General features: G+C 41.3%; 1 protein-coding gene across 1 annotated transcript; it reads left to right on the forward strand.

The window, feature by feature from the left end:
• Positions 1 to 200: 200 nt before the first annotated feature.
• Positions 201 to 7,105, forward strand: LOC134443487 (histone-lysine N-methyltransferase PRDM9-like; the record flags this gene model as incomplete). The annotated part of the gene is made up of 4 exons (XM_063193256.1): positions 201 to 494; positions 4,348 to 4,415; positions 4,936 to 5,126; positions 5,858 to 7,105. Coding segments are annotated over 4 exons (1,509 nt in total), but the record flags the coding sequence as incomplete, so codon positions are not given.
• Positions 7,106 to 10,793: the final 3,688 nt, after the last annotated feature.

Genomic DNA, 10,793 nt, shown 5'->3' on the forward strand with positions numbered 1-10,793 from the left:
ACATCAGTTTGATTCTCTCTTCTCTCCTCTCCTCTTGTCTGTATATGTGAGGATTGTGAAGATTTCTTCCTTGATAACTGTTGGCTGTTCTCTGGTCTTGTCTGTAGTCTGTGAGGTGTTGGGAAACATCAGTCTCACTCTCCTCTCCTCTTCTTGTCTGTAGGCTGTAATGTGTTGGGAAACATCTCCTCTTGTCTCCTCTCCTCTCTTTTCTGTCTGCAGTCTGTGAGGATTGTGAAGATTTCTTCATTGAGGAGTGCTGGATCCACGGCCCCCCCATCTTCATCCCTGACACCCCGGCACCAGTGGGGGTCCCAGACCGAGCCAGACTCACCCTGCCCCCTGGACTGCAGGTCAGCAAGTCCCACATCCCCAACGCAGGACTGGGGGTCTTCAACCGGGGCCAGGAGATAGCCAGAGGAACTCACTTTGGACCCTACGAGGGACAAGTCATGGACAAGGACCAGGCCATCGAGAGCGGATACTCATGGATGGTGAGACACACACACACACACACACACACACACACACACACACACACACACTTATCATAGAGAGCAGATACTCCAGGGTAGTGAGGCACACACACACACACACACACTTATCATAGAGAGCGGATACTCCTGGGAGGTGAGACACACACACACACACACACACACTTATCATAGAGAGCAGGTACTCCTGGGTGGTGAGACACACACACACACACACACACACAAAGCGGATACTCGTGGGTGTGGAGCAGAGGTTGCGCTAGACTTTTTCACAGTCCGTCATTTTGACGGACAGGGTCGAAAAAATCCGTCATCGCCTATTTTTTAATTCTCCATCTCCTTTCTCAATGTGGGGGGTCGCGACCCCGCACCGGGAACAACACATGCGCAATTCACCGCTGTGAATATACCCCCTTTCACTCGACATTCATTCTCCAACTTTGAGGATGGAGTCAATTTTGCTTTCCACGTTCTCTCTCTGCCGTACTCCCTCATTGCACTGTTTAAAAAGCTGCAGATACAGTTGAGGACGATATTATTAGCCCCCCTCCTGAAATTAGACATATCTCTTCATTGATCATTGAGAATGATCATTATTAATAAATGTGTGTTATTCTGGAAACAAATACACCATGGAGATAGTATCCAATAAGTTAAATTTGGACTTTTCCATTTTCACAATGAGTTTAAACAAAAAAGTGTAAAAATGGCAAGGACAAAATTACTAGCCCCCTTATCATTAATAGTCAATACAGTGCCATTTATGAACAAAAATTGACACCAGGCACTTTGATTAGTTGTTAACTATGTTGGCACATGTCCTACCAGGGATTTTGGCCCATTTTTTTCATCGCAAATAGTTAAGCTGGTCCAAATTGCATGGATGTTGAGGATGGACATTCATTTTCAGCACTCCTCAAATACTATCTAAAGGATTGAGGCCTGAACCACTCCATGACCATGGTTTTAGTAACCTTGAAGAACATTTGAACTATTTTGGATGCAAGTTTTGGGTTATTATCTTATTGAAAGATCCAGTGAAGATCTTAGCTCCCTCTATGAGCATATTTGTGCAAGGTCACTTTCCACATTCTATCATAATTTTCAGTTTTTATGATGCCGTACACCCAAACAAGGTTTCCTGTGGCTGAGGCTGCCACAGAATGATGCATCCACCACCATGTTTAATTGTGGAAACCATCTTATAACGATTCAAGGCCTATCCCTTTCTTCACCTGACAGAAGCAGAATTCATGCATCAAAGCAGGTGCAATTGAATATCATCAGATGAAAGCAGAGACGTTCAAAACTCATTTTTGACTTTCAAATGTTCACAGGTAAAGCTCAATAACACTCTGATATGCACTGCCTTTAGTAAAGGGGTTCTTCTGTGATGATGGCCCCAAAGCCCAATCTGATGACAAGCCCTATTAACTGTCTTTCTTGGTGGGGAAAAAACTCCAGGTGAGGCCAGGTCATTAACAATCATCTGGGCAGGTGTCCAATGCTTCTTTGGTCTAATGAGGCTAAGCAGTTTCCACAGTTACACATAGTGGTGGGGCATCAAGTTTAGTCTGTTATTCAGCCTCAGACACAGGGAGTCTGGGTCTGAATCTGGATTGCTGGGTCTTCCAACAACATTGTAACCCAAAGCATACATTTAGATTAGTTCAGAGGTTCTTCAAGGACACTAAAACCACGATATTGGAATCACCCGCTCATAGTCCAGTCCTCAATCCCACTGAGAGTCTGTGGTTAATGTCTATGCTCAGCATCCATGCGATTTGGACCAGCTAGAACACTTTGCAGTGAAGAAATGGGCCAAAATCCCTAGTGGGCCATGTGCCAACCTAGGTACTGTAGCAACTTATCAGAGCCTGTTGTCAGTTTTGGTTCATAAATGGCGCCATATTGACTATTAATGATCAGGGGGCTAATAATTTTGTCCTTGTCATTTTTGCCCTTTTTTGTTTAAACTCATCGTAACAATAGAAAAATCCAAATTCAACTCATTGAACATTATCTCCATCAGTGTATTTGTTTCCAGAATAACAGAAACAGAAATAATGGTCATTCTTACTGAGAAATCAAGAGAAATGTCTAATTTCAGGAGGGGGGCTAATAATATCGTCCTCAACTGTATCGCTCACTGACGTGCGTCTGATTCAGTGTTCAGCGCTATGGTCACCACAAGCACTTTTTTAAAAGACGCGTGCAGGGCTTTATCCAACAGCTGTCAGTCACTTGTTTTGCTCTGATGAATGCACCGATTGTAATACAAAGGCGCAGTGTTAAATAATATTCGCGTTGGACTTCACATGCACGATGGAAAGGAAAGCCGTCTTGAAGCAGAACAGTTTAGCCCAGGCAGTCGACAAAGGCACTGAAGCCTACGACGACCAGATTTCGCAAAACTTTGTTGAAAAATATCAGCGACGGTAAAGGGAGCCTCTCTCGCCCCATCGGCTTATATGTTGGCTCTGGGATGCGCGGTAAAGTTGTCTGAATAATAATAAAAAGTCGCCTATAATGGGTGAACCAGCTATCGAAATGAGAGGTTAGCCGTTTCTGGCAACGTTTGCAAAGTTGTAAGTTGCTTTGCTTGGTAATATTTAGGCTCTTGAATATCCGTCGTTTTTATTAGTTAATGTCCTGAAGCCCTTTTAGACCTGCGTTGCCTTTGAGTGAAGGTTCTGGCTAGCAAATGCTATTCGTATATTTGTTTATGTTTCAAGCAAGGAGTTATGAAACAATGCTTCTATGAAGGACGATAGAGGGACACCTTCGTCATCGGCAGAAAATCAGATAAATGTAGTAAATGTAGTAGGCCTAGGTCTACACATAGTTCCGAATCTTAAAGTCGAAGTCACATGTGTATGGTGGCAACGTCTTAGTTATTTTAATTCATTATTTGGAGAAAGTGCAGAGGCGCGCGCTCTGCTGCAGCCAGCCGCACAGCCCAGCTGCGGCGTATGGTATGACAAGCAGGGAGAGAGGGAGATGCAAACGATAGTAGCATTAAATTATCTGCGCTGATAACTATACCTAATTGAAATACATATTTGCTCTACTCGATAGAGGCGTAGGTCTACTTAGACTTGTGATTTATTTATCATCACCCTGAATATTGATCCGTCAAAATGACGGACAGACTTCAGAATTTTCCGTCATCCTTCAAAAAAATCCGTCAATGACGGACATTTGTCGGTTAACACGACCTCTGGTGTTGAGATAAACTAAATCAACAAACACTTCTCACAGCTAAATGCCCAACTAACAGGGAGTTGATTTCTAGGTGTAGGTGTGATGATGTATTTTAACACCTTTCCTAATGCGTGTGTGTGTGTGTGTGTGTGTGTGTGTGTGTGTGTGTGTGTGTGTGTGTGTGTGTGTGTGTGTGTACCATTGAGAGTAAATAGAATGGAGGCCAAAATTCTATTTCATTGTTGAAGCCAAGTTGGAGCCAAGGTTGGACCCAAAAAGACCAAAAAATGGCCAAATCCCATTCATTCCTATGAGAGACATAAAACCCTGCATCTCCCTTAAATGCCACTCCAGGGGGATCATTTTTCGCTCAACTAGTAGGTCCCCTTGCTCTCCAACTTACCAGGGTGGTGATTTTTTGTGGTGATGTTTTATTTTAGTGAGATATTAAAAGTTAAATTGACCAATGAGCATCAGAACATGGTTTGATTGACCGTTAGAAGTCTTGTTGTTGTCCAATCAGCACCTGCGTTTGGCGTTGCTAAGGTGGAATGTAAGTTGGAATGTTCCCAAATCTGGCTTCAAAGCGTTGAATGGCAAATAGCGTTGATTTGGCGTCCATTCTATTTACTGTCAATGGTTGTCACAGATCTACAAGAGTCGGCACACAGATGAGTATGTAGATGCCAGAAGGGAAACCCATTCCAATTGGATGAGGTAACAGCAGATATTCATCACTTTGGAGTTCTCTCTTGTGGTTCTAATAGCAGATATTTATCACTTTGGAGTGAATTGATTAATTATTTTGAATATCCAATTAGACAGTTGAATGCAGAGAATGCAGTAATATTCTATAATACAATATCTACATGTTATTAAACAGTAATAATTTAATTGATTTGGTGATCACTACTTCAGGCCTCCTGCCAGGTATGGTTGTTCACCGGGTATCAGGCTTGTACGAAAGTCCGAATGGAAAGAATTTCAATTCAAAGTAATGCCATAATACGAACACTAGGTGGTGTTGTTTTATGTACTTTCAATGGGTGGTGTAAATTAAATTCAAAGAAATTCAAGGTAATGGCACCACCTAGTGTTCCTATTATGGCATTATTTTGAATTGAAATTCTTTCCATTCGGAATTTCGTACAAGCCTGCCGGGTATGTGAAGTGTGTGGTTTGCTGTTGTCTATCAGGTACAGTATGTGAAGTGTAGTTGGTTTGCTTTTGTGAACAGGTATGTGAACTGCGCTCGTAACGGTGAGGAGCAGAATCTGGTGGCGTTTCAGTACAGAGGAGGGATTGTGTATCGCTGCTGTCGGCCTGTTGTCCCTGGAGAAGAACTGCTGGTCTGGTATGGAGACGACTACGCCAAAGAACTGGGCATCACATTCGACTACCTCTGGGACGTCAAGAGCAGCACTAAAGGTAGGTCACTACCAACCAATTACATGATGCAGAACATTTATGTTACACTGTGAAATATTTGAATTAGTCTATTTCCAGAATGTATGCTGCCCATTCACAAATGTTACCTTTTTCACAAATACTTACCACCACAATGAACTTCTAAGTATTCATTATAACTGGAAAAATTCAATTTTTCATACATGAAAAGGGATCTTCTCCATGTCTGCCATTTTGAATTTCCAGAAAGACATTTTGGTAACACTAAAGAATAACTTTGTGAAATTAAAGACTAGCCAATCACAGGCAATCACCCTTGACTACCCCTGGTAAAGGTGGGTCATTACCAATGAATCACGCTCTCTGGACTGTCTTCAGCCCTTTTATGCTGATGGGATGGCTGGCATCTGACCCGCTGTTCACTGAATAAGCTCAACTACATAATGACAGCATTGGCATGACATCAAAGAGTCTTACAACAGATTAAGACCTGGCCATTAACAGTTTGGCGATAGCAAGTTTATAAATAGAAGCTTTGTATGAAAGGTTAAACACAGTAGCATAACATGACAATGTAAACATTATTTTACAGGGACATAAACATTAAAAAATGCTTAGTGTACGTGTGTGTGTGTGCATAAGTGCTTCAGTTTTTACAGTTGCTTTATTTGTTAGAAAGCAAAACAAACTAAAAATGTTTCTTGCTAAAAAAAGGTTCAGTCTTAATGAAGTCTTTATGTCTTGTCTTCCAGAGGTGTCTGCGTCTCAGGTGTTCTCCTGTTCTCTGTGTCCGTTCTCCTACACGGCTGAAATCTACCTTCACAAACACATCAAGAGAATTCACACAGACGAGTATGTGCGTCTGCTGAGGTCTGGAGAGATCAGATCAGAGACTTTCATACCGTCTGGAGGCAGAAACCAACACGCACACCAAACCACAACTGGGGCGTCCAGACCAGTCACACAGCCGTCTGCAGAACAGCAAGGAGCACATGACCAGAGACGACAGCAGAACACTCACACAGGAGAGAAGAAACACCACTGCACTCAGTGTGGCAAGAGTTTCACTACAGGGAGAGATTTAATACAACACCAGCGCACTCACACAGGAGAGAGGCCGTATCACTGCACTCAGTGTGGCAAGAGTTTCACTCTAGAGCAGAATTTAATACGACACCAGCGCACTCACACAGGAGAGAGGCCGTATCACTGCACTCAGTGTGGCAAGAGTTTCACTACAGAGCAGAATTTAAAAGTACACCAGCGCACTCACACAGGAGAGAGGCCGTATCACTGCACTCAGTGTGGCAAGAGTTTCACTAGAGAGGGATCTTTAAAACTACACCAGCGCACTCACACAGGAGAGAGGCCGTATCACTGCACTCAGTGTGGCAAGAGTTTCATTAGAGAGGACTATTTAAAAGTACACCAGCGCACTCACACAGGAGAGAGGCCGTATCACTGCACTCAGTGTGGCAAGAGTTTCACTCAAGAGGCACATTTAAAAGTACACCAGCGCACTCACACAGGAGAGAGGCCGCATCACTGCACTCAGTGTGGCAAGAGTTTTGTTAATACTAGTAATTTAATAAGACACCAGCGCACTCACACAGGAGAGAGGCCGCATCACTGCACTCAGTGTGGGTCGACATTCACTCAGTCTCGTAGTTTAAAGACACACAAGTGCTCTCACAGTAAAGAGCCCTAATCACTCTCCTGCTGAATCAAGACTGATTTGATCCACCAGAGCAGAAATGACATTTTTTAACTGAACATTTTTAACGGACTTTGATGATGACTTTTGTTGAGTATTTTAATTGCTGAATTGTTTCTTAATATTGTGATATCATGTACACGCATGGGTAAGTGTAAGAGTTGTTGTGAAGAATGTGTCATAGCTGTTACTCTGTGATGTAGAAATATTTTATTGAAAACCACAATAGTCACTATTTCAAACAGCAAATGTAAAGTATAGAGTAAAGACAGGGACCACTGACTTTATTAGAGTTGTGCTGTAAATGTTGTACATCTGTGACTTTATTAAATACAGTATCTTTTTCTGTAAGTGAATTGGCCCAATGGAAAGAATAAAATGTGTAATAGAATATGAACTGATTTGATTGTTCATTAATGTAGAGCTCCGTTCTGCTGTGGCTTCATTTGTGTGTTATCAACACCAGATGAGTCAGGAAATCCTGTTGACCTTTTAGTTGGGTTTAGTAAACATCCAAATAAGATAAAACAACAAAGAAGAACATTTCAAAATTAATTGTACTGACGGACAATATAGGTGTCCAGGTATAAGATCGTCACAGAGAGGCTGAGTCACTCAGAATTAAAGATGCAAAGGGAATAATTACAATAGTTATTACATACATTTTTGAATTCCCTTTGATTTACCACGATTGAGTATATATAAGACATATTTTTGTTATTAAAATCATTGTATAGGTTCATGACATCATGAAATATATCACAAAAAAGAGAAAAGGGAATGCTTCACTGGGTCCTGTATCCAGTTAGTAAAAAAGGGTGCTCATCAAAAAGAACTTGGGCGTCCAAACTTCAATGAAAAGATAAAAAACACTATTTGAGGCACTCCTTACTAAAGTTTAAAAAGCCTTTATTAAATACTGGCTACATACATGCAGCTTTTTAAGGCTTTTTAAACTTTAGTAAGGAAAGCCTCAAATAGTGTTTTTTATCTTATCATGAAATATATATTGGCTGTAGTCTCACTCTAATTCCTGGAGTGCTAGAGCTATTGGAAATTGACCATATTAAGAATGCTTAATGTGTGCAAATGATACAGGGGTGTAACATTCTCCTACGCACCTGAGCTCACTTGAAATAGACCCAGAAGACATGGGAAACTGTCCTTTGCTTACAGAAGTCAGCAGAAGTTGTAGAAGTCCATTCTTTTTGACAACAATAGAGCATTGCACATCCTGTGCTACAGTGAAAATGGACCATCCAACTTGTGTTAGTGCTAACTTCAAAAGTCAGCCTCCATGATGGCATGCGGGTGCAGTAGTGCTTTTGTTAAGATGTTCTCACTCATCTGTAGAGTTAAATACAGTGCTGAATGGTATAAATGGGTTTTAAACAGCATGAAAAGCCACTCATGCATTATATTTTGAAGGGAGATCTTCGATTACTGCCACACAGTAAGGTCAAATTGCATTCTCTACTATGTTTTAACAGTTTGGCTCCATCATAAGGACCAGCAGGTGATAAAATGGTGGGCTTTTGGTCAAGACCTGTCACACTGTAAGCACTACAGAAAGGAAAACATTGCAAAACATGACAAGGAATACACCCACCATTTAAGCTGGTGAAATCATATCCAAGATAGGAATTAACACTGTTTTTTATATAAAATCATCTCATCGGTTAATGTATTTAACTGTTAAGTGTTGTCTTTTGTTGTTTTTAGTCTTCCTCGACATTTGCTGCCATTTATTGTCCCCGTCCCAACTCTTTTGAGACGTGTTGGATTTATCAAATTAGAAATGAGTACATATGTCCCCCAAAACAATATTTTTTCACTATTCTCCATCTAATGAATAGATTGAATGTTTTGAAAATGATAGCAAGAAAAGCCTCACAGAACAATGACAAACATCATGAATACGAGCACAATAGAAGTAGAAGGCCCCCTACTACGTATATACCGGTACATTCCGTACTGTACCGTACTGTAGGCTACATCTTAATACACTTCAGTACCATGTCCAGGAATGGCAAAGCTGATAAGCTATGTTAGCGTACACTATTTCTTATTATTGACAAAGGCAAGTTGTCTGTGACATCTGGCCCATTCCTGGACATGGTAATGAAGTGTATTAAGATGTAGCCTATGTACAGTACTTGGTTAATTTTAAGTTGGCAAGACCAGGCCATTTGAATGTTGAGTGACCGTATGTCTTTGTCTGAGTATGCCCACCTCTGCGCTATGACTAGTCATTGCAATTCTGGTACCAGCAAATTTATAATGGTGTGTCTTCACGGTGAAGGAAAAAGCAGGAACATCGTTCTTCTTAAAGGTGGTCCTCCTGTTATACCCGACACTCCTCCTGAGGATGCACTGTGGAGCCCTAGGGGTCCCCGTGCCCCACTTTGAGAAACCACTGATCTAAAGGCGTATTGAAGGCCTTGTGGCATCATCCATTTTAATGAACTGCGGCACAATGTTCCTAGAAGGCAGCAGGCTACGCTCACTGCATTCCCAAAAACTCCTAAGTAGTATTTAAGCCTAAATCGTATGTATGAGTATGTATATACTGGTATGTAACTGGTATGAGTATGTATATTAAAATGTATGTGTAAGTAGGAGTATAAATATGAGGTGCCCTCTACTTTACAAGTTACTTGTTTCCATTTAAAAAATGGCATCACCAGCCACATGTAAACAAACAAGTGACACATCAGTCTGGAAGAACAGCCAACAGCATGCCTTTATGTACTAGGATGGCGTCGCCAGGCTGGGTGGAGTACATAGGATGGCGTCGCCAATAGCAGGCCTTCATGGGTTGTGTTTCAAAAAGCCACTACCAATGGGAGGATTTTTTGTTTATTATACTTATTTTAAAAGTTATTATACAAACAATAATAATAATAACAACAACAAACCATCTGTGCCCACAGTAGCTTACTTTCCCCCTCCCCCACCACTCAACAATTCTCTTTGCCTGTGCAAAACAATTATTAAACAAACAAAAGAAATAGAAAACAAAAAAGACACATAATGAAAGGAGTGACATGATATGATACGAGTAAGGTGCAACTCAAGATGAGCAGTTAGGGGCGCGTTTGGAAGACCAGCTGTTTGAAGCACCAGCTGTTTGAAGCCAAAACATCATGACAAATAAAACAATGGTGGAAGGACCCTGCCGTGGCCTAACAGTAGGGCACTGGGTTACTACGCCGGCGACCTGGGTTCGACTCAGGTGTGCGAGATCAACGTGGGGCTCGATTGACTGGGGATGACAGATAAACAGCTATTCACGGCGGCTAGAGGAGACACATGGTGCGTCTTACGTTAAATTTTACACTTCGGAGTCTCATTCTTGTGCGTGGTTGTATTCTCAAACACTTCAGCTACGGTTGTGCAAAGTGTTTCAAATCAAGTCAATTTGTGAGGGCGATGAGCACTCCGAGAAACCATCCCCAGTCAATCGAGCCCCACGTTGATCTCGCACACCGGCCGGGTCGTGTGCCGATCCTTCCCCCGTCTCTCTCTCCCCACTTCCTGTCCCATACATAATAATAATACATTTTATTTTTGAGCACCTTTCAAAATACCCAAGGACACTTAACAATCAAAACAAATACATAACAGTAGGGAAAGTACAACAAAGCTGAAAGTGAACAAAATGAATTGACAATAGGAGAATAATTAAAATGCAAAAATAAAATAGAAATAAAAGTACAATAAAAAATAAATGTGTTAAAATAAGAAAAGGAAGAATAATGCGTTTGAAAATAAAATAAAATGAGGGGAAAAAATAATAATATGTAAAATAAAAAATAAACTGATTACATCACTAATCTCCAGATATACTTGACTCCCCCCCCTTAGAAAAACAAAGAAAACAACAAAAAACAATGGTGAAAGATCCAAAAGGAAGTGAATTGTACCTATATAGGTTTACCCCCTGGGCCTGTTAAAGTGACAAAGCTTTGAGA

Source organism: Engraulis encrasicolus, unplaced genomic scaffold (assembly GCF_034702125.1).
Source record: "Engraulis encrasicolus isolate BLACKSEA-1 unplaced genomic scaffold, IST_EnEncr_1.0 scaffold_336_np1212, whole genome shotgun sequence".
NCBI lineage: Eukaryota > Metazoa > Chordata > Actinopteri > Clupeiformes > Engraulidae > Engraulis > Engraulis encrasicolus.